Raw genomic sequence first — 26,015 nt, 5'->3', positions numbered from 1 at the left:
CCTTAAATATGTCTGCTTGTGTCTGTATGTGTGGATGGATATGTGCGTGTGTGCGAGTGTATACCTGTCCTTTTTTCCCCCTAAGGTAAGTCTTTCCGCTCCCGGGATTGGAATGACTCCTTACCCTCTCCCTTAAAACCCACTTCCTTTCGTCTTCCCCTCTCCTTCCCTCTTTCCTGATGAGGCAACAGTTTGTTGCGAAGCTTGAATTTTGTGTGTATGTTTGTGTGTCTATCGACCTGCCAGCGCTTTCGTTCGGTAAGTCACCTCATCTTTGTTTTTATATATAATATTTGTAAAATGATATATAAAAACAAAGATGAGGTGACTTACCGAACGAAAGCGCTGGCAGGTCGATAGACACACAAACAAACACAAACATACACACAAAATTCAAGCTTTAGCAACAAACTGTTGCCTCATCAGGAAAGAGGGAAGGAGAGGGAAAGACGAAAGGAAGTGGGTTTTAAGGGAGAGGGTAAGGAGTCATTCCAATCCCGGGAGCGGAAAGACTTACCTTAGGGGGAAAAAAGGACAGGTATACACTCGCACACACACACATATCCATCCACACATACAGACACAAGCGTAAGTCTTTCCGCTCCCGGGATTGGAATGACTCCTTACCCTCTCCCTTAAAACCCACTTCCTTTCGTCTTTCCCTCTCCTTCCCTCTTTCCTGATGAGGCAACAGTTTGTTGCGAAAGCTTGAATTTTGTGTGTATGTTTGTGTTTGTTTGTGTGTCTATCGACCTGCCAGTGCTTTCGTTCGATAAGTCACCTCATCTTTGTTTTTATATATAATTTTTCCCACGTGGAATGTTTCCCTCTATTATATTGATATCATTTATTTGTAAAATGATATTGTCAATCTTAGTCTTAAAACATCAGATTATATAATTTATAGATGTGTGAGATTTGTAATAAAGAAAACTGGGGGAGGGGGAGAGGGGGGAGGGGGAGATAAGACATTCTCACATAAATTTGCAAAGAAAAAAATTTAAATGTGGAATTTGGGTACAGTCTGCTTAAAGAAGGGAGATGATTCTCTAGTGTAAAAAAATGAAACTGGGGGAGGACATAGCACAAGACACAGGGCAACAACAGTGAACTTATTTATACAAATAGCAATGACACATCAATTAAATGTGGCAAGGAAAGTTCTGGCAGAATGCAAATAATTTAAGAGTAATGGAGACAATTCACTTAATAGTAGAAATATTGAATCATCAACAGGCACACATAAAAGAATGAAAACTTTGCCAGCTTTCAGACAAATCCTTCAATGGGCTATAGTGCACACTATCACATTAAAAGATTTGTCTAAGAGCTAGCAAAGTTTTTATTCTTTTTTGTTTGCCTGTTTATGATTCAACACTTTTACTATTAAGTGACTGTCTCCTTCCTCTCCTTCCACTTTACTTAGGTAGTCATAGTCAGTTTAGAGAATGCATTGTATAGAGTGGACCATTTCAATGGACCTATAACTAAACATGTAAGCAAACATAGTTGTCAACCTATATTATTAGCTTTTATGATCCTACTGCAGATTAAAAATTAATGTTAACTACATTTGAGAAGTAGAATAATGTCTACATATAATCATTTAAACATGAACTGTTATGGTGGTGTACAGATGAAAGAGAGAGGGACTATTTTTAAGCAATTTCTTGAGTGGTGCAAAGGTCTTCATAAGTGCTCAAAAACATATAGCAAAAAATTAGGATTTGCCACAGATTCAAAAGAAACATAAAAACATACTGGTAGCATATTAGCAAGTCCTACAAGTTAAACAATTAAGTAGATTCGAGGGGATAACTCCTTTTAGTTTCATGACAAGTAGCAATGTTCATGGTAAATAGGGAATGACCACAATGTTATATACAGATATAACATTGAAACATATACAGATATAACATTGTGGTCATTCAAATATTGATCTTGCAGTTGTGTACAAACAGAACTGTTTGTTTTCTAGGGCATTCATGGTAACCATTTATAATGTTCCCTGGGGCACCGTCACATGTGTAGAAATGGCACAATATTTCTGTAAGGCAACTGCCCATAATCTTACGAACTTTTCAGAGTTTATTAAACTCATGGATATTGTTGGCCATGTACTCTCTGTAAAGGAGGAAGATGATGAACAAACAACATCCAACATTAGGCCCCAGAACCTTATAAACAGTATGTAGTGTGTGTGACTTGGGAAGCACATGTTAAATTCAACTTGTTTAAGAACTAACATTTCATTGTTTATTTATTATATATGTTTGGTTCCTAATTGCTGCTTATCTTTTGTTTAATGTGTACCTTGGCTTGTTCTGTGTGCCTCAAGGTTCTCCTTCATTATGGGATGTTAATAACATGATACATAAATAAATGAATGAGAGTTGTTCTTTCATTTAGTATCTTGTTTTATGGAAAGAGAGGTGAAACTGGTGCTGTTTCCATTCATTTCAAACTTAATTTTGAAACATATCCTTTGTTTCTTACACAACATTTATGTTAAACTTTATAATTTTTAACTTTCAGGAAAGTAACTAGTGGCCCACCTACTGTGGCAGATGCCCTTCAGCCAGGCAAGCAGCTTGTCACAGCAGGATATGCTCTGTATGGAAGTGCCACCATGGTTGTGTTAGCTCTTGCCGGTAGTGTTAATGGCTTCATGCTCGATCCTGTAAGCATGATCTACTACATAAATTTTCGTGATTTTTGTTGCTAATGCTAGAGTTTCAGGAAAGGCCTTCTAGCAAGGATGCAATACGCACTATAGAACACATATTTGTTATATTATAAGGGTCAGCCAAAAAGTAATGCTAGTTATTTTCAAGTGAAAATTTTGAATTTTGCACCATCCTGCAAAGCTTCTTCTCTTGTCCACTGTAGCAGTAACTTTTTGCATCAGTGGATGCCATTTCTGCAGTTGCTTGCAAAATGGCCAACATCGATGTTCATATAAGACAGCATTCTGTGACAGAATTCTTGAATGCAGAAGGTGAAATGCTCACTCACATTGATCAAAGGCTGAAAAATGTGTGTGGTGATGCAACTCTATTAGACAATGTGTTGATCACTGTAATGAAGCTGAAGGGCAAACACCACTGGCTGACAAAACATGGAGCAGCAGGCCAGACACTGCAGTGAGCCACACAATATTCAGCGAGTTGATGACATCATTTGTGGTAACTGCTGTGTGACTGCAGATGATTTATGTTGCATTACCTCCCTCAGTAAAGGCAGTGTGACGATGATTATTCAACAACTGGGATATCGAAGGTTTGTGCAACTTGAGTACCAATACTGTTAACTGACCAGAATAAAGAGACAAGAAAAACAGTTGCCTATCAACTCTTACAGGGAGGGGAGCTTCTGGAAGAAAACAGTGACCAGTGACAAAACATGAATTCATTTTTTTGAATCAGAACCAAAGAGGCAGTCAGTGGAATGTCATCACAGCAATTCACTGAAGGAGAAAAAGTTCAGAACTGTGTGACTGGCAGGGAAAGTTATGGCTAAAATATTTTGGGATGCCGATGATGTGGTTATGGTTGATTTTTGGACTAGGGATGCACAATAAATTCTGTCCAGTGCATTAGAACCATCAAACGGCTTAAAGCCATATCCAATGGGTTCGCCCCTCAAAATCAATGGCAGATGTTTTTCTTTTGCATGACACCAGTCACCACACCACTGAAGGTATTGTGAAAATTGGATGAGAAGCCTTGTGTCAACCGCCATGCAGCCTTCACCTGGCATCAATAGACGTCAGACTGAATACATCCCCATGTTAAAAGATGGGCCAAAATAGTGGATATGGACAGGGATTATACCGAAAAGTGATAAATTAACTTCAATGTTGTAGTTGCACTGAAATTCTTCAAAAATAAAAATAGGAGGCACTACTTTGTGACTGAAGAAAGGTTGATGTGTCAGATCATATTTTCAGGTGAATTATATCTCCCTTCATGGATAAAACCTTAAGGGCATTCAGCTGTGTTTCATTAATATACTGTTATTGGATTATCCAGTCATGTGGTTTATTTGTGTATTTATTTCACATTATTAATTTCAAAATTGTGTAAGTTCGTCTTCATATGTGCTTGTAGTACTCCAGCTCAACTAAAATATTGAAGTAAGAGGGATGAAAAGTAATGCCTTCAAATTTTTTATGTGAAAACTCTTAAAGCTTTTTAAATAAAACAAACATTATTAACATTCTATATCTTTATTCTTCATGTCTACATATTTGCAGCCCACTGCTTTTACAGAGCTCTTCATTGTACGTGTAATATAGTGGCATGTGATTTTACTGTGTTGGTGCATAAGGAACAGCATGCTGTAATGGGGTTTCAGATTTTAAGATTTCATCCACACATGGAGTACCTTCCCCTTCATTGCGACAATCCCAGACCACACAAGAGTGCTACGACAAGTGCAAAAGTCCGACGGGTTCACTGCCACCATTTGCCCTTCATACAGTTCTGACTTGGCCGCATCAAATTTTCATGTGTTCCCAAAATTTAAAGTACACCTTCTAGGACTTCACTTTGTTAGTGATGAAGTGGTGCAAGAGGAGGTGAGGTTGTGGCTCTGTTGAAGAAGTCAAATATTCTACAGTGATGGTATCAACAAACTGGTCTCACATTGGGAGAAATGAGTTAGTCACTAGATGACTACAGTGAGAAATAAATATGTAGATATGAAGAATAAAGACACAGAATGTTAATAAACTTGTTGTATTTTTTAAAAATTTATGAGTTTTCACATAAAATATTCAGAAGCATTACTTTTCTGCATGCCTTTGTACATAACTTGTTCCAAAACTTAACCAAATCAAAAGTCATAGAACAAAGAAAAGTAAACTACTCACCTATAGATGACTGACATGTAGAGCACAGGAATAGAAAACAGTGTGTGACTGTGTACATTTGGGTGTCAGTATGGTTGTGTGTGAGTTTGTGTACTCTTACTACAAAAAGAGCAGTATTTTGAAAACCAGTGTTAACTGTTTCCTGTTACATGTCTCTATGCACTATGTGCCAGTCCTCTATAGATAAGTTGTTGCCTTTCCCTTACTTTATGTAATTTTCAATCCAGGAAGTTCCATGTTATTGTTATAGGACTCAAAAGTCAGTAGTGCTACTGTAAGCATAAAATAAGTCAGTTCTTGTGTGCAGCCAACATGAAAGCAGAACATTCAGTAACTGAATTTTAATGCCAGATTTTAACCATAAGGCACAGGGAGGGAGGTACTGGCGGAGACATAAGGCACTTAATAGATGAAGAGTTCAATAAATGACTAGATGGAATTCTTAAAACAATTGGAAAGGATGGAATAACGTCACTATTGTAAAAGGGATAGATTGCTACTCACTATATGGAAGAGATGTTGGACTGCAGACAAGCACAAGAAAAGTACTGAAGTTCCATCATAAATGTAAAGATGATGATGATGATGAAATGGATTATTGTATATTTTAGGCATTACAGAAACAGAATATGCCAATACCCAAGCTGCTCTCCCTTACCAGGCAAACAGAACAACTCCAAATACTTATAAAAAAATTTGGGACTATATTTACTTTCAGTATGAACAAGTGCTTTAGCTTATAACAACCATGACTGAAAAAAACATTTTTAACCCAATTGAAAGGTAACATTCATTTGCAGCCATAATATTATAGTTGGACATTAGTTTGTAGATTACAAGCCACTATTACATCAGGAAAGACTCAAAGAGCACAGACTTTAAACAGTTTTCCAAAAATGGTCACACAAATCTCTTCATTCCTCTCATGCTCATAAAAGATTTCACCTGAAAAAAGGTGCAAGATGTTGTTGTTGTTGTTGTTGTGGTCTTCAGTCCCAAGACTGGTTTGATGCAGCGCTCCACACTACTCTATCTTATGCAGCCCTCTTCATCTCTGAATAACTACCAAAATCCACATTCATTTGAACCTGTTTACTGTAATTGTGTCTTGGTCTTCCCCTGAAATTTTTATCCCCCCACCCACACATGCACTTCCCTCCAGTACTAAAGTGATGATTCCCTGATGTCTCAGAATGTGTTCCATCAAACAATCTCTTCTGTTAGTCAAGTTATGCCACAGTTTTTCTCCTCAATTCTATTCAGTACCTCCTCATTAGTTACACAATTTACCTATAAAATCTTGAGCATTCTTTTGTAGCACCACATTTCAAAGCCATCTACTCTTTTCTTGTTTGAACTGCTTATTGTCCATGTTTCAGTTCTTTACAAAGCTACACTCCATACAAATACCTTTAGAAAGGACGTCCTAACACTTAAATCTATATTTGATGTTAACACATTTCTCTTCTTTGGAAATGCTTTCCTTTCCGCTACCAGTCTACATTTTATATCCTCTCTACTTTGATGTTCAGAGTCATTTTGCTGCTCAAATAGTGAAAGTCGCCTACTACTTTGTGTCTCATTTACTTCAGCATCACCTGATGTAATTTAACAAAATTCCATCAACCTGAATGAGATTTTCACTCTGCAGCAGAGTGTGCGCTGATATGAAACTTCCTGGCAGATTAAAACTGTGTGCCCGACCGAGACTCAAACTCGGGACCTTTGCCTTTCGCGGGCAAGTGCTCTACCATCTGAGCTACCGAAGCACGGGTCACGCCCGGTACTCACAGCTTTACTTCTGTCAGTATCTCGTCTCCTACCTTCCAAACTTTACAGAAGCTCTCCTGCGAACCTTGTTTTGATTTTGTCAATGTTCATTTTATATCCTCCTTTCAAGACACTGTCCATTCCATTGTACTGCACTTACAAATCCTTTGCTGTTTCTGACAGAATTACAATGTCACCTGCAAATTTCAAAGTTTTTATTTCTTCTCCTTGAACTTTAATTCCCCTTTCAAATTTCTCCTTGCTTTCCGTCACAGCTTAAACAGTGTACAAATTGAATATCAATGTGCATAGCCTACCCCTGATACCTCCATAAATTTAAAGAATTTATTCCAGTCAACATTGTCAAAAGCTTTCTCCAAATATATGAATGTTATAAATGTAGGTTTGCATTTCCTTAACTTACCTGCTAAGATAAGTCTTAAGGTCAGGATTGCATTGCATGTTCCAACATTTCCCGGAACCCAAACTGATCTTGCCTGACATTGGTTTCTGTCAATTTTTCCATTCTCCTGCAAATAATTTGTGTCAGTATAATGCAATCATGACTTATTAAACTGATAGTTTGGCAATACTCCCACCTGTCAGATACTGAGGTGAATGTCTCAGTTTTAAAGGAAAAACCTAGCATATGTCAGGGGACTATGTGAAAAGAGGTTGGCTGCTCATCTACACTTCCATCTACATCTCAACTCCATAATTGATTGTATAGTGTGTGGTGAAGGGTACTTTATTTACCAAAGTCATTTCCCACTTGCAGTAGGTTGAAAATGCAGATCTCTTTAATCTTGCCTTCTTGGCCTTTTTTGAATGTATTCAAGAGGAAGCAATATATTTGTTGATTCTTCTAGCAGCATATGCTTTTGGAATTTTAACAGTAAACCATATTGTGCTATATAATTCCTCTCTTATAATGTCTCTCACCACAGTAGCTGAGCATCTCTATGATGCTTTCACAGTTACAAAATGAAGCTGTGATGAAATAGTTACTTTTACTTGGATATTCTCTATCTCACCTATTAGTCTTATCTGGTAAGGGTCCCATATTAATGACTACTACTCACACAATATCAAGTGTTTCTGCCTATTCATCCACTATACATCACAACTGGTTTATGTTGAGGGTCAACTGCCAATCCCTGCACCAAGGGTTGATCCTTTAGAAGTCTTGCTCAATTTTATTACAACAATTTTCTACAGTTGCAGCTTCTCTATATACTACAGCATCATCTGCAAATAGCCCCATGGAGCTTCAGACGTCATCCACTAGGTCATTTATACCTATTGTGAACAGTAATGGTCCTAGAAAATTTCTGTGGTGTACAGCTGAAGTTACTTTTACATTTCTCTTCAATAAGAGTGTCTTGCTGTGTTCTGTTTGCAAGTAACTCTACAATCCTGTCACAAAGTTGGTCTGATATTCCATACTCATGTATTTTATTCATTATGCAACAGTAGAAAACAGCACTGGACACCTTCCAGAAGACAAGGAGCATGGCATCAACCTATGCATCAGTATCACTTGCCTTCTGGGACTTGTGAAGAAACAGAGCAGTCTACATTTTACATGATCATTGTTTTTAGCATCCATGCTGATCCCCTTAGAGGAGATTTCCTGTCTCCAATAAGATCATATAATACAGAAGTGAAAACACATTCCAAAATTTTACAGTGCACTGACATCGGCAATATAGGCCTATAGTTTTGTATATCTGGTTGGCAACCTCTCTTGAAAACAGAAATGGCCTTCCCTTTTTTTCAAATGCTTCACTTCTCCAATGAGCTTTTACATACCCTTTATAGAACCAGACAGGTATCCCAGCTCAGTTGTGTTTCCTCTCTGTAATATTAACAGACCAAGACACTAAATGGAACTATTCAAAAACTTGCTTTCCCATAAACATACACACACTTTCTTCTGTAGTAGTCTGGTCCTACCTGATGTCAGGAAGGCCCACGTCACACAACAGCCTTGTTGCAAATCCTGCAAAGTTTTCTACATGGAGATAATTTCTAACTATATGCATATTCACATGAATGGACTGTAAAAAAACTATATCTAGCTGCTAATTTGACTATATAATAATTGATAAACATTTTGCAAACAACGCTGATGACTTCAATGGTGACTTCACTGTATCTGCCATTTGTCACCATTTTAAACCTTTTTTGCCACTACTGATGACTGTTGTCTCTACAATTGCTCCTTTTTTAGTCTCCCCTTTCCTGTCCCACATTCACTCATTCTCTGTAATTTCTTTTCTTATACCTTTTCTCTTCTGTACATTTTTCTCATAGCAATGCTGGTTATTTCCATTGTTGTACAATTTGAAAGCAGTAGTGTCATTACCACACAAGAAATTGCTGTAATGCTGACTTTAGACATGTTATTGTCCACAAACTATTGTCTCTCAATTGGCACCTAGCATTGTCTGACTGTTATAATCATTATTTCTGAACTGTACCTCTGCTCTACACAGTACACAATTCTGTAAATTTTTTTAATATCCTTCTGCATTTAGTATTGCCTTAAACACTATAAGGGAGCCACACACAATTCATGATGGACACTCCTATACTGTAACACCACCTCCTTCATTCTTCACCACTGTTAGCAATACACATGATGTCATGTAACATTCTCCATGCATTCACAAAAACCAAACTCTTCCATCAGATTTCCTCAGAGTATAGTGTGATTCACCTCTCCAACTCACTTGTTTCCAGTCTTCCACTGTCCAGTGGCATTGTTCTGCTCTTTATGCTACTTCAAGTGGTGCATAACTACAGAAATGTGTGGTTTACGAGGAGCCACCTGGCCATTGTACCCCATTCTTTTTTTCCTCTCTCTGTACAATAATTGTCCTAGATGGATGGCTGCTAGCAGTTTCATGCAGTTGTGTACAAACACCTCCCACAATGTCTGACAGCCTCTTGTCTTGGTTTTGCTGTGATTATGATGGACATGTTACTCAGGTGACATTCAATGACTCTGACAAACTGTGCCACAAAGTTCAGTACCACACATTAGTTAGAAGTGACATGGCAGTGGGCCATGAATTTCATTTTGTGTATTTCCCAGCAAATTTTCACAGTTGGCAGCTTCATCAGTGAGACCTCCGTCATGACTACCACTCCTGCTCACACAGAGATTCAGTGTAATCCTAGAAAGGTTACATACATAGCAGAGAAACTACAGTGGACTATAACAGGGTCACTTTCTGTGATTTCGTAAGATAAACAATTATGTTTTTGTAATTTCTGGGGCTTTCCATCTATTGTGCTAGGATTAAAGAGAATCTACATTAGTATTTCTGAACAGTGCAACACAAAAATGACTATATAAGACTGAAGTGAACATTGTTGCTTGACAATACATTGGTGCTTGACAATACATAAATGATTAAGATTACAGAATTGTACATGATTACTAACTCTGATTTCTTTCTAAGGTGCAAAAATACCCACATTCTGGAGTCAGAGCCTCTCAATGTTACATACTTTCGCATTGAATTGGAGGAGGCCTTAGTATGTTAGTGAATAAAGTCCACATGATTTGTATGTGACTCCACAAAGAGTGAGCTATGGTTGCTGAAGGGCTATGACAAGTAAATTAGTGTTCTGTTGCATTGAAGATATTTCAACTAGTGAAATGTCATGCAGACAAGCAGGCCAGGGGTGTCCACTGTTCTTCTGTTATGGCTGGCACTATTTTGTTATATGTCTCTAAATACTGGCATGCTGATACACAGCATGTACCGTTGCATGGAAAGATAACAGAACTTTGAGTTCTAATTCTTCTAGAAAAGCTTAAGTATTGTGGTATGAGCAGGACAGTGCACAAATGGTTTGCTGCCACAAAAATCTTTGGTCATTTGCCAAATACCATTAAAAGTCTGATAGATAGCCAACCAACATTTAAAAGAAAATTAAAAGAATTTCTGACTGACAAATCCTCACGTTCCACGTCATTACGAAACGTTGTATTCATAATCTATGGAACAAGTATTAATGTATATGACAAATCCTTACATTCCACATCATTACAAAATGTTGTATCTATAACCTATGGAACAAGTATTAATGTGTGTATGTACACCTTCTGTATGAAGTGGTTGCTTTTTAAATTGCCTATTTTTTGTATACTTCAAAGGTAAGGAAGGTAAGATCGCACATTCCACCTACTTTCACCCATTACCACTACATTTAGTGTTTCACAGTTGTGTCCAACATACATTGATTCGTCATCCTAGGACAAAGTTGGAAGTGTAGCTCATCTAAAAACACTACATTTTATGTGTCAACTGTATTCTGAGAGGTGTTTGTGGTTTGTGGACAGTGATGAGAACAAGGTGGCTCAGTGGCTGTCACACTGGCCTCCAGGTGTAGTGATATTGATAGCACCAAACAGACATTTTGATTTAGGTTTTCCATGTTCTCCCTGATTTGAACCAGGTGAATATTGAGATGCTTATACTAGAAAAATATGGTCACTATCCTTCAGGATCCCTGCCTTATCTGTTCTGCTTTGTGTCTTCTGGCTTTGTGAGCGCACTATACCCTACTCTTCCTTCTTTGTTGGAAATGGAAGCCACCAAAATGACATACATGCACCAACACAGGGAAATCTGCAACTGTTCATCCACCATTGAGTCTACACTGTGGATGAATCTTACGGTCTGTTACAGCCATGCGCACAGGAGGTGGTCATTTCTTGTAGTGACTTTCTACAAGCCTCTTCAATCCACTTGTTTTACGTCATAGCAGGATGCAGTGAACAACAAAACTGTCATTCTATGAAAAACCAGTTTCCAAGGCTGCTGAACTTGGTAACATGATATCAATGAGGCTTCTTTGCAGTTGCTTTGATGTTTTGATTCTGTGTGATTGTTCATCAGTATCAGATTTGTGTGACACTAGAAAGATAAGTCTTAAAAGAGAGTGGGCTCCTGGGAATAACTAAGTACATGCAGATCAGCTCTGCAACACCAGTCACTTAATTTGTACTCAGTTCAAGATCATTGGGATAATTCTTTATAGGTATTGCAATTTGTATGAACATTGTGTAGTATGATACAATTCTGTGCAAGTTTCATTCAATGAATCAGGAAATTAGCTGTATTTCCTTCTCCTATGTGCATTTACAAATTGTATAACTAATTTGTCTATGAGTCTGAAGCATAATATTCATCATTGCTACTAATAGTTCAGACAGGTTGCATGTTGAATATACAGCTACCATATTTCTCAAAAGTTTTCGTGATAAAAGCTATAAATGAATCCACATTTCATAAATAACATTACCATTTTAAAATGTATTTGGGCATTGAAATATAATTTTTATTTACTTTTCAGGCTATAGGAGAGTTCATTTTGACTGATCGTAATATGACAATCCCTAAAAGAGGTAAAATCTACAGTATAAATGAAGGCTATGCTCATAGCTGGGATCCTGCCATTCTTGAATATGTCGATAAGAAAAAGGATCCAAAGGTAAGTGTCCCAAATAGTAATGCCCATTCTTATTCTTTATATGATGTGCGGAAGTTTTGCTGTTGTCATTATTAATTCTTTTTAAGATTCAACAGCTCACTTTGTACTTGTTTATCTCACAACTCAGTTTGTTCGTATTGCTCTCAACTTTAACCATTTGAGTCAAATTTCCACAAGCATTAAGACTCTGATGACACCTTTTATGGTAGTGATGCATCACCAAAGGTAAAAGCTTGGTGCATGGAACTCACTATCTTTTAACAGACAAGACTAGTGCAGAAAGCATATGATAAAGACTGGAAGTACCCACTGTTCAAATAGTTTGAGTGCCATATTGAAATTCCATCCTGCCTTTCCATCTCAACAAAACATGCTGCTGAATAGTGTTTTTAATTAAGGAAAACATATTTTACATATCATATTAAGATAAGAAGACTATGAGAAAAAGACCTTAATCTGACATTGTTGGTACATTATCATGCCACATGAGGAAAGGGATAATTATATAAACTATGTAATGAAACATTGTCTGTTTTGTCACATGAGCATATATTTTCAGTACTGATTGTGAGTGACACGCACTACTTGACAAGAAAGTCACAGACAAAGGGTAACTTGAGCTGGCCAGGCAATGGCCCTTAAACAAACAGTTTTTTTACATATATTATTGTAATTACTACATTTCCAGATTTATAATGAAGACTAAATATTCATAAAGCTCCTGCATGAATGACAGAAACATCTGAAATAATACTTTTTGTTGGACATTTATTTGCTCCATGAAAAAAATTAGAGTTAGGGCTTGGAGACACATGAAAGCTTTTTCCCCTCAGACAGTTTGGTACTCTCAGATGATACTCACAGAATTGTTTACACTAGGGGCAAAGTTTTGCAGATAGTTACTGTCTGATAGTTCCTTGCTAGTACTTTCTGCAAATATCTGAGAGTCTCATGAAGGCAGATGTAGAAAGAGTTTACACACAGTGAATTGTGTATTGTGTTTTATTCATCTCATGACATTCATTTGCAATTCATTTGGTTTGTATACAGGAGACATGTCAAAAATTTATAATACAGTTACAAAGATTTTTACATTAATAAATAATAGCACTACAATAAATAATAACACTATAAGGATATTTCTTGGAATGTGTAACACTTTATATCCAGCTCTAATTTCCAGCTTGTCCTTATTAGATATTGACTCTAATTAGTCCTCTGAGAGATTATAAAGTTGACCTTTTAATCAAATACACAATACACCATATTGCTAGGAACACACATTTTTAAAGACTATTTATTCAGCGATGTTACATAATGAAGATCAAAGAGAAAACATAAACTACCATACATATAACACATCAAAGAGTAAAATATGATTGTTCCCAAAACCCCCACAAGTTCTCGAGATGTCAATTCGTGAACTCTGAAAGTCCCACAGCTTGACAGCACCACTGATGTTTACCTTTAGGCAGTGCCTTTGTCAAAAAATCAACTTGCTGCTTATCAGTACTTACAGGTTTCACACTGAATTTTCCTGTTTTAAGTAAATCACGAATATAGTGGTGCCTCACGTCAATGTGTTTTGTTCGAGCATGATGCACACCATTGTGACTCAGTACAATGGCACCTCTATTATCACAGCATACACTTACTGGTTTTTACTATGCGTTACACACAATTCGCGAAGCAATCCTTGAAGGTATACCGCTTCTTGCGCTGCTGCTGATAGAGCCATATACTCAGCTTCTGTAGTTGATAGAGTGAGGGTTTGTTGTCGTTTTGAAGTCCAGGAAACTGCTGTCCCAGCTAACTTGAAGATATAGCCGGTCGTTGATAGCCGCTGATGGAGGTCTGATGCATAATCAGCGTCACAGAAACCTTCAATTTCAGTTGTTCCACTTTTTCGGTAAATTAGTCCTACATTGACTGTGCCTTTAATGTATCGCATAATTTGTTTGACCACTTCCCAGTGGATTTTCCGATAATTAGAATTGAATCTGCTTAGAACCCCCACAGCATATGCAATGTCCGGTCTTGTACTTTGAGCTAAATACGATAGTGATCCTATGGCTTGCTGATAAGGAATGCGATGTAACACAAGGTTTTTCTCATCTGTCAATTTATTTTCACATTTTTGCAGCTTTGAACAAGGTTCAAATCGATATGCAACTGGATTACAATGTTCCATACCAAATTTCTTGAGTATGTTTGCTGCATATTTGCTTTGATCAAAACTAACCGTTCCTTGTTTCCTGTTTCGTTTTATTCTCATGCCAAGACACCAACTAAGTTCACCAAGATCTCTCATCTTAAACTGATTCATTAATCCTTTCTTCAATTCTTTCTTCCACTTATTATTTCTACTAGAGAAAATGATCAAGTCGTCTACATAAACAGCTATAATGAGTGTATTTTGTTTCTCAATTCTTAAGTAAATGCAAGAATCAAATTCTGACTTCTTTAGGTTCATTTTATGTAATTTCACATCTAATTTCATATTCCAAATGCGTGACGCCTGTTTCAGACCATAAATTGCCTTCTTCAGCTTGCAAACCTTCATCTCCTCCCCCTTCTTAACGTAGCCTTCAGGTTGACGAATGTAAACTTCTTCATCGAGATCACCATATAGGAAGGCATTTGAACATCCATATGTTCAACGTCAAGGTCAAATTCAGCTGATAAAGCTAACTGGTTGTCTCTTATAAAATCCTATAAGTTTTGCCCATTAAACATAACTGAAGAACTAAGCAGGGTCTAGCAATGTGGTTTCTGCAGAAATAGGTCAAAATTAGATCATTTAATTAGTCAAAGACAGATAACTGGGAAGGTGTGGGAATTCAATGTAGATGTTTATAAATTATTCCTAAATTTTAAGAAGGTGTAGGCCAGCATACACTGACACAATCTTAAATACAATAAGGGAATTTGAAATACCCACAAAGTTAATCACATTACCTAAAACGTGTGTGAACAAAACTTTATCACCTATAAGGGTGCCTGTAGGAGAACTGAAAATGTTAATGTGAACAATGGACTGGGACAAGGGATGCCATTTCATCTATTTCATTTAACCTCATCTCAGAGATCAATAAATTTACTGAAACTAATTCACAATGGATCCAACTGCAGGGGGTGAATGTTGCTAGACTTGCCTGTGCAGACAATGCAGCATTAATCAGACTCATGCAAAATTATTACAAAATCACCAAGAAAATAGCATTGCAAGTTTATGAAGAAAAGAAGGCACATCAAGTGTTGCCTGTCTGCAACTTGATGTGTTTTCTTTAAAGTAAGTAGCAATCTGTCTTTTCCTACATTGTTGATATTTAAAATAAAATTTTTTGGACCTGTATGTGATGAAAATAACATGGGCTACAGGATAAAAAAAAGTTAAGAATTATGAGAAAAATATCGTAACATTACCAAAGTGCGAATGAAGAGAAGCCTGAATTGTGCAGACCATATAACAAGACTGACAGAGAGACTACCTATAATAACATTCTGGAGAACAATATGTGGAACAAGGGGAAGAGAGAGAGACTCAGAATTAGGTGGCAAGAGAACATTCAGGAGGACACAGCCAGGATGAACATCAATACCAAATGGACAAACAGTACACTCAACAGAAAGAAATGGAAGTGGCTCACAGACCAGGCATGTGGTCGATAAGGTCCTTGGCATATACAAAGTAAATGAGGTGCAGGAGGAAAGTAACGAGACTGACAACACTGAGAACAATCCGGGCAACACTGTGTCTTACTGCTTGTGCAGACCAGTGTGTTCATCCTTTCCATATGTTTAGTCTGTGTCTCAGCTCTGCACAGCAATCACGATTCCTGAGAGTGCCACCAATGAAGTTGTGTTTTCATTGTGCATTATGGAAATGGAACAGCGGAATTTAGAGCATGTTACCCATCAAGTTTTGTGTTAAACTTGGGGAATCTGCGAGTGTGACCTTTGAGAAGTTGAAAGAGGCCTATGGGGAACATTCCTTATCAATAGGACATATTTTTTGCTGGCACCCTCCATAAACATGTTGGCAACCACAGGGGACAGTGGGCTGCCCATAGCTACACCTTCAGTTTGCTCGTAATATTGATTTCTGTACGGGAGAGTTTTGAGGAGAGGGCATTGGAGACAGCCACATTTAAACCCACATGCTTCTTTAGGTATGTGGATGACACCTTCTTGATCTGGCCACATGGGATGGACAGGCTCAATGAGTTTCTTGAACATCTTAACTCATGCCACCCTAATATCGAGTTCACCATGGAACTGGAGAAGAATGGCCTGCTGCCATTTCTGGATGTACTAATCCAGAGGAAAGCAGATGGATCAATTGGCCACAGTGTGTACCGAAAACCAACACACACTGATTTATATCTGCAGGCCAGCAGCTGTCACCACCCTGCACAGAAGAATGGGGTTCTGAAGACTTTGGTCCACAGAGCACGGGCCCTGTCAGACCAAGAGAATCTACCTATAGAGATAGAACATCTCAAAACAGTTTTCTCCAAGAATGGATACACGGACACACAAATTGAGAGGGCACTCCAACCAGCCACTATACCACAGGTTCCTGAAGAAGACCAAGATGAAGCAAAGAAGGTGGCATATCTGCCTTATACTGGCTCTATTTCTGCCAGAATCAGTAGGATCCTCCGTAAACACAATATCAAGTGTGTTTTCTGTCCATCCAACAAGATCGGGGGACTGCTGGGGAGTGTCAAAGACGACCTGGGGTTATGAAAACCAGGGATTTACAATATACCTTGTCAATGTGACATGTCCTACATTGGCTAGACGACAAGAACTGTGGAGATCAGGTGCAAAGAACATCAGAGGCACACTAGATTAAGACAGGTGACTAAGTCAGCCATTGCTGAACACTGTCTAGAACTAGATCATGCCATTAAGTATGAGGATACCAAGATTCTAGCACAAACACCCAGATTTTGGGACAGTGTTATAAGAGAATTGATAGAAATTAAAATGGTTGCCGATCTTATGAACCGTGACACAGGGTACCAGCTAAGCAGAGCCTGGGATCCGGCTCTGGAATTGTTAAAGGAGCAACGGGGCCAGCTGCAACACTACACAAACAGAAGAACCAGAGACATGGGGATGGAAAACGAGCCCCTGACGGACTGCCAGGCGCACCAGACCAAAGATGGAACACCCAGAAATGGGACTGGTGGGCGCGGACCGCAGAGGGAACATCCAGAGCTGCAGCGGACGAAAAACGGAGCGGCAATGCTCCAACAGGTCGTGGTGAGCGGGTGCAGACCGCAGGGGGAACGCTTGGTACCCCAGACCGTAGATGAAACCCCCAGGAGTGGGTTTGGTGGGCGCAGACCACAGAGGGAACACCTAGAACTGCAGCGGATGGAAAACGGAGCAGCAACGCTCCAGCAGGTCGCAGGGAATGGGCGCGGACCACAGAGGAAGCACCTGCAGCCGTTGGTGGAGGGGGAAGGCCATAGGCATAAATACTGGACCAGGTCCACTCGAGGAGCAGTCTCAGGTCACACCTGATGAAGGTTACGAGCTACGTGACCGAAATATCGTGCAAGTATGACGCTGATATCCGGCAGAACACCCGACAACCCAAGATGTCATTAGATCGCCGGGAAAGCCTGAAGAGTTACAACATAAAATTATTTTTATTTCTTGTGTTGTATGTGTGGTTAAAATGATTTTCCTCAAATAATTTTTGTCTGCTGTGTACAAAGATTATTTCCTCAAATAATTTTTGTCTGCTGTGTACAAAGATTATAATTTCATAAATGTATATGGAGGGAACTGTTAGGATTTGCAGGTTCCGAAATAGTGGGCGACAAGATTCTGCTTGTTGTGCACTACACATGTACCTTATAATTTTCTTTTGCAGTTTCAGTATTCGAGATACACTACTTGAATTTCCTCAGAAAATGATATCATACCTAATGACAGATTCAAAATAACTATGATATGCTATTTTTTGTGTACTCATGTCGGTAGAGTTTGCTAGTATTTGCGTTGCAAATGCAAAGCTGCTTAGTTTATTTGATAGGAACTCAATATGTGTACTCCAGTTTAAGTTGTTGTCCACATTTAGTCCTAGGAATTTGACTGTGTTAACTTCTTCCATAAGATGATTGTGATGATGTATTTTAAGATCCACACATTTCAAATGTTTGGTTTTGAAATGTACTATATTGGTTTTTGCAATGTTCAGTTTCAAGCCATTTAACAAGAAAGTGAGACATGATTATTAATGGGGTGTGTGATCACCATGGACATCAATGCATGATCTGTACCATGCTTCCATACTCAGCATAAGATTGATAAGGAGTTGCTGTGCCACGGTGTTCTGTCCCTCCACCAGTGCAGTTAACAACTGCTGGTTGGCCATTGGTGCATTATAACAGGCTTCAGTACACCTCCAGAATGTATCCTACATGTGCTCAATGGGATGTAAGTCAGAGGAATGGCAGGCCAGTTCATTCACCAAATATTCTTTCATTTCTAGAGCTCTTCCACCTGTGCTGTTCAATGTGATCACACATTGTCATCCATGTCAAGGCTGAATGCAGCCCTGAAATATTGCACAGGGGGAATGAGTGCAGAATGACAACAATGTTGCCCAGTGAGCCATGCTCAAACATCTGGAGGTCAGAATGTTCATGCAACATTATGCCTCCACACACCGTAACACCTGGAGCACCAAAATGATCCTGTTCAACAATGTTCCTGGGTGCATTACATATTCCCACCTCTTGCCATATGAGAGTATGTCCACTATTGTTAAACATGATCCTTTTGGTGGTTACAGCACAGGGAAGCACAATGTTGCACGTGTATACTGATCTACAAATCTTTGACAGGATGTACTTGCTGGTCAACATAACTGTGACACTGTACTCCTTCCCTATGTGCATTTTTTTAGGGATGCATTTGGCCCCAACTTGATATGGTGAGAGCTGGGAACAGATAATGCTCGTAGGAACATTGTTAAACAGGATCATTTTTATGCTCCAGGTGTCATGGTGTGGGATGGCATAATGTTGCATATGACCACATCAAACAGCACAGGTTGAGGAGCCCTTGGAATAAGAGGACATTCAGTGAATGGACTGGTCTCCCTGCTCCAAATTTATATCCCTTTGAGCATGTGTGATATGCATTGTGGAGCGTATGCACCAATGACCACCCAGCAAATGTCAACCATGCTGGTGGAGCAATGGAACATACTACCTCAAGAACTTCTTACCAAGATGTGGCGGCAATGGGAGTACTTTGCAGATCATGTATTGCCATTTTTGGTTATCAAACACCCTAATGAGAACCATGTCCTACCTCTTCCATGGTGACTTCAGTGTATTTATTATCTTTGAATAAAAGTGTCATTTCTGTTTGTCTCATTGCATATATCTTTGTTACCTTCTGTGCTCTACTGTAGCAGTTCTTTCCATGTATGGTCCAAGTTCCATTGAGCTATCTATGTTATTGAGCAGTGACACATCACCTGAAAGTTACTTTCTTGCGTAAGTTCTGCACATGAGCATTCAATGAGTCAGCTATTAATATTAGAGCATTATATTTGTTAAGTTTCATTAAGTTATATAGTGTGCAAGCAGCTAACAACTTGTATATGATATGCTTAAAATACACTTATAAGAATATCCTGTATAAGTTAAAAATGAAAATAATCAGTTATTGGTAATATAATGTAAATGGAAAGATAATAAAAAGAAAGAAATCTTCTCACAAAGCAGCAACAGGGGAACACACACACAAAAGGATTTAACTTTCACAGGCTTTTGGAGCCAGTGTCTTCTTCTTCTTCTGGCAGAAGAGTTGAAGAAGGAAGAAGAGGGATGAAGCAAAAGGATTGGAGAGGTTTTGGAAAAGGGGTACAGTTTATAAAAGTCATCCAGAACCCCCGGTCAGGGGAGACTTACCTGATGGGATGAGAAGGACAGACTGATTGTTGGGGACTGCACCAGATGAGATTTGAAAACATGAAAGCTTAAAGGTGGGAGACAGGGTAATATGCAAGACAGAGATTACTACAAAAACATCGTGCACAGGTTAATTAATAAATAGTGGAAAGCTAAGTGAATTGCATGTAACAGAGATGGTAGGGGGATGGCAAAAAATAGACAAGTCAGAAAGTCTTCTACATCTTTCATTTTCTGACTTGTCTCTTTTTCACCATTCCCCCTCCCACCTCTGTTACATACAATCCACTTAGCTTTTCACTCTTAATAACTCAGGCATAATGTTTTAGTAGTAATCTCTGTCTTGCATATTACCCTGTCTTCTACCTTTAAGCCCTCATGTTTTCAAATCTCATCCTGTGCAGTCCCCACCAATCAGTCTTTCCTTCTCAACCTTTCTGGTAAGTCTCCCCTGACCCTGGGGTTCTGGGTGGCTTTTCTGGACTGTACCCCTTTCCCTAAACTTCTCCAGTCCTTTTCCTTCACCCTTCTTCCCTCCCCTTCAACTCTTCTGCCAGAAGAAGGAGCCATTGTCTCCGAAAGCTTGTGAAAGTTAAATCTTTGTGTGTGTGTTTATTTTTATTTTTTTTTATTCTGCCCTCCCCCCCCCCCCCCCCCCCCCTTGCCACCGCTTGGTGAGTAGATTTTTTTTTCGTCTGGCCATGTGAATTATATTGTTTAAGTCAAGAAAGCTTCTTAAATAGTTTATGCCTTACAACAACCCTTCCTACAAACATCATGGATTTCTATAAAGAAAAGTATTTCATACCACTCACTGTGTTGGACCTTGGCTAAACAATTGTACTCACTAGTGAATATTGTATTGCTAAGTTCATTTAATCTTAGGCTTAACTTTATTGTTTGTAAAACACCATATTATTAGAGAAGCAGAGTTAATGAACACATAATTATCTTTACCATGGAACTAAGAAAACAACAATCTATTAATTTTTTTTTAGATTTGATGATAAAGAATGACAATGGTGCCCACAAATTCAGAAAACTTTGGGAACCAGTCTGCATTGACAGCATAATCTACGACACTTCTGCCACACAGAAATTCAGAGGAAAGCAGTTTTTCACTGCATGACCAACAGAATCATTAATCTCCCATTACAACAGAATTAAATTACTGAAGAGTTATGTATACCAAAATATACAGCAACAAATAAGGGCTTCAATGCTGATATGGTAAACAAAATGTATACTACAAAATTAAACAGGAAAAGGAGTGATGTAGATAAAGTAATAACGCTAACAAGAGAAGCAGAACCAGAAACAATGAAATACGTTGCTTTTCCTTGCTATGGTGCCATATCAGACAGAATAGCCAATAATTTTTGTAAAACTAATGTATGAGTCAGATTCTGCACAAACAATAAAGTAGGGACAACAGTCAGACACAACACCCAAAAAACAAAACTGTTTACACAGTCAAGGATTTACAAAATCAAATGTGGTGACTGTGAAAATTTCTGTGTTGGGAAAACAGGTAGATGCCACTTCATCCAATTTAGAGAGCACACACATGTAAGCAAGAACCGTAAATCTATGAAATTACAATCATAACACCAGCAGCATTGAGGAATCTTTAAAGGTACTACGTAGGGTAGAGAAAGGCAGATTTATGGACACTCTACAGGAAAATGAAATTTATAGCACCTTCCAAGAACAAGCACAATACATACTCAGTGAAAAATGGACCTCAGAAATAAAAATTTTCTTGATTTCTTTAGGCATTTACCCCAACATACTGTAAGTGCACACTCTTAGTGTCAACCTCTCATGATATATACAAATCATTGCAGTACATAAAATGGAATATTGACTAATGTCACTGACTAGTTGCTCTTTCATGTATATCTTACATTGTTATCTCTGCCTAACATAAACCTGTATGTCAAAATCTTGTAAGTATATGAATGTCAACAAACTGCTAAATTGCTTGTACTTTACATTGTTGTCATTACATTGTATTGTGTTTTGTAGGTGCTTGAAAATAGCTTAATGCCAAAATTACAATTGTAAAATAAAACACTAAGAGCTGAAAGCAAGATGACATCATTTAAAAAATAATTATCTTGTTTTTCAGCATGGAAAACCATATGGTGCACGTTATGTAGGATCTATGGTAGCAGATATTCACCGAACACTGAAGTATGGTGGTATTTTTATGTACCCAGCGACAAAGGATGCACCAAGTGGAAAGGTAACTATTAGATTTAACACTATTCATTAAATAACCTCATAAATTTAGTATTTTATTCATCTTCAGCAACTGTACTTGTATTTATTGAAAGAATCAGCAACCAGCTGCACAAAAGAAATTGTATTTCTGTAACCAGTTTCAGGTACTTAGTACCCTTCTTCAGAAGGTTATAACTATCCTATTATTTGTGACTATTAAGAATAAGATGCATGCAGCATATTGCTGTGGTCCTTAAAAACACAAGGACAATATGTAATACAATAATGAATTCATTAATACAAAAAGGGCTCATAGAAGCTTATATGTGGTTCGTAGAGCTTGTACAAAAATGGTATAAGGAAGTCAAACAAGTGCAGACATCATGCCATAACTGGAGCTAACAAGTTGAAGGGGAGTAGTTAATCGAAGCTAAGTCCATGAGGCTGGTGGGCTGTGAAGATATGCTGGAGAGCAATTTCTCATCTCCAAAATTCAGGGAAATTAGTACTGGATGAGAGGATCCAAGCGGTTTGTGTGATGTAGCAAACAATATGGTCCCTTGAATTATTGTGTAGAGCATGCTGAAAACCTGGGTACTGAAAACCATTCCAGACAGACAGTTCTTTTGGGTCCGCTCACAGAGTCAGTGAGTTTAATGGTGATCATTCATTTATAAGTAATTATGCAGTGAACACATGGTCACAATTTAGGCTTGGGCAATTATTTAATTGTACTTCAGTTCCTGTTTTGCACTTCTGATCATTGTACCTAAGTAAGACTAATTGTTTTTGCATGCTAAGGAGTGTCTTGCTTTAATTGTAAGATGCTTCAGATGTCAATGTCTTCTGTTTTAAAAAGAAGGGTTTTAGAATCAAGCTTGCCTAATACTTTTGATAAATACTAAAATATCACTTTTGTTAACTGTTTACTTTTCTCTAGATTTAATTTATGGTTGAGGCATTCCATAATGACTGGGTTGTGTATGTAGATGGTAGTATAATTCATGGAAAAAAAATTAGTACTGTGCTACAAGAATCTCTGTTGTAACCGCTCTTGCTGAGTGTGAAAATCTCCATATTCATTGTTGGTCACTATTACTATTTCATGATTGGGGAATTTACATGAAACTCTTTCTGTAGCAGGTAGTCACTTTGTTATTTTATGCAAGTGGCCAATGGAAATAACTGATTACAATCTTTGGCTGACATTTCACATTATCTTCATGCAAAGTATTTCACACAATGAATCAGTTTTTATCTCGCTACTAATGGCTACAATGTATGAGCAATTAATAAATCCTCAGCTTTTCACACCAAAGATTTGTGGGTATTATTATCATCAGTGAGAGACAGTGCTTTTGGGACCTTACCGCAATATCCTTGTATTGCCATGATACCAGGTTTACATTGTCCTTCAGTGGTGTAGAAGAACATTCTCTTCCGTAATTAATACAAGCAAACAGATGTCTGCATGTGGACTACTAACTATGGAAGCAGTTATATAATAATTTTCTGAGAGCTCTACATTGCCTTTTGGATGGACATTACCATTAACCAACTGTCTGTTCTGGTGAATGGCTGTGCACAAACAGAAACAAAGGGCCACTGTAATTACCCCACTGGAGAGTAATTTGTTCAGCACATCGCAGCAAAGGAGTTCAGTGATTATTTCACAAAAAATGCTGTCTGGACCTCTCCCTTCTCTCCTATCATCCCTAGCCCTTTTTGATGGCTACTTCTACCTGGTTACCTGTGCAGTCACAATATTTTACACTCCCCCCAATTCCCCCTCCATTTTTATTCTGCAGATGCCCTTATTCAGGACGTATTTATCCCTGCCTGTATGATGTGCCATGTCAGTTAGCACTACAAATGACTGAAATTAACCTTTCTTAAAACTAGTCGCAGATACATTTAGCTGGCAAATACTTAGCGTTACACTTTGTGTTTATGAGACAAGCTGCTTTTGTATCACTCATAAAAAAAGTAAAATAGTCCTGCTGTGATTTCCTTTCACTGTGTGAAATAAATGATATTGTTGGCTTTTTTTTTTTTTTTTTTTTTTTTTTTTTTTTTTTTTTTTTTTTTTTTGATACTCATTCATTAGTATTTTCAGTTGTTTGCTCATAATCATTTTCTCATGCCTTCAGAAAGTCATACATCTTACATCAGAAATCCATACTCAGTTGTTTAAAATAACAATTTAAATGTGAAGGTTGCTTCATAAACAAAATATTTCTTGACACCACATTTTGTGTGCAGTAAGCATACAAAGACAATAATTTCATACAGAATCAATGTTAATGCCAGTTGTTCTTACATTGTAGTTGCGGCTTTTGTATGAGTGCAACCCCATGGCTCATGTGATGATCACTGCTGGTGGTCTTGCATCCAATGGCGAGAAATCAATTCTGGACATCATCCCTACGAAGATTCACGAACGTAGCCCCATTTTCATGGGGTCTCGTGAAGATGTTGAGGAACTGCTTGATATAATTAAAAAGCACAAGTCATAGAAGTCTCTGAAGCTTTATTTACAGTGCCTGAATCTCATGGGTACAAAATTAAATTTGTGTAAAATCATATTTGACAATCAAAGAACATATATTATTTTGTAATATGTCATGAAAAATGATAATAAATAATAAATCAGAGCATGTAACTATATTTGGTAATCCACCATTCATAATAAAGTAATCTTGAGTGTGTCTCTACGTTCATAATGGGTTAACTGGAAAAACACTCACAGATTATATGGATTCAGATGTGAAATCAGTGTCTCTAGCATTGAATACTATTTTAGAAATTTCTTGTTATGCAGTCAAAAGACAAAAACTATATTGTAATAATGAATATGTGGCATAAAACAATGTGACTACATTAAAATACAATAAATATTTTAATTTTCAGTGTATTATTGAGTCATTCATTGTGTTTCATGAATAGATTCACCAAAACAAAGGTTAAAATAATACCTGTGGCTGACTGCTCACTTAAAAAATGGGATGAACCTGGCACCCCTACCACGCATTCAAATCTCCCCCCCCCCCCCCCCCCCAACAATTTATGGAGCGGATCCAAATTTTCACAAAATCTTTAAATGTGTGCATTAACCCCTTTTCATATACTAAAATAAAGTGCAAATCAGCTGGTAAAAGAGACTATCTTTTTATCTTATTAATACACACTACAATCATTTAGAAATTGCTGCGCTGGTACTGTACCAAAATATGTTGATTCAGGGACTGCACTTTCATGGATCATATCGATGAAGCAGGAAATCTGTATCATTGGACTGTGCACTACTTTTATAGATATGTGAGAAAGACTTTATCTCAGCTGAGTGGGACATAACGGCTGACCCGATAATTTCAGCAGATGCAACTTATTGTCTGTCATCTCCCATTACTCTTCTTCCTACTGATGCATGACTGTGCTAAAGCAGAAATGTGATATCATGCACAACAGTGGCATATAGAGCCATATTATTCACCAATCTTGGTTACTTAATTCCTGTGTGCCCTAGCACCCAGTGTCCCCATTCCCAGCCTCTGTAAACAGAGAAGGGAGTTCACATTATTATTTGTATCTACACTACTGGCCATTAAAATTGCTACACCACAGAGATGATGTGCTACAGATGTGAAATTTGACCAACAGGAAGAAGACGCTGTGATATGCAAAGAATT

General features: G+C 37.9%; 1 protein-coding gene across 1 annotated transcript in view; it reads left to right on the top strand.

Moving 5' to 3' along the window:
* LOC126412368 (fructose-1,6-bisphosphatase 1) overlaps positions 1–25,240 on the top strand; it is an 81,965-nt gene extending 56,725 nt beyond the window's left edge. Inside the window, exons 4-7 of the mRNA XM_050081935.1 lie at positions 2,536–2,680; positions 12,017–12,154; positions 22,232–22,348; positions 24,654–25,240. Of these exons, the coding sequence (XP_049937892.1) occupies positions 2,536–2,680; positions 12,017–12,154; positions 22,232–22,348; positions 24,654–24,842 (589 nt within the window). The 3' untranslated portion in view covers positions 24,843–25,240. The remainder of the gene's footprint in view (positions 1–2,535; positions 2,681–12,016; positions 12,155–22,231; positions 22,349–24,653) is intronic.
* Positions 25,241–26,015: the final 775 nt, after the last annotated feature.

Source organism: Schistocerca serialis, chromosome 7, assembly GCF_023864345.2.
Source record: "Schistocerca serialis cubense isolate TAMUIC-IGC-003099 chromosome 7, iqSchSeri2.2, whole genome shotgun sequence".
In the NCBI taxonomy this organism is placed as follows: Eukaryota; Metazoa; Arthropoda; class Insecta; order Orthoptera; family Acrididae; genus Schistocerca; species Schistocerca serialis.
The sequence above is the reverse complement of the archived record's forward strand: the minus strand, read 5'-3'. Positions and strand labels throughout refer to the sequence as shown.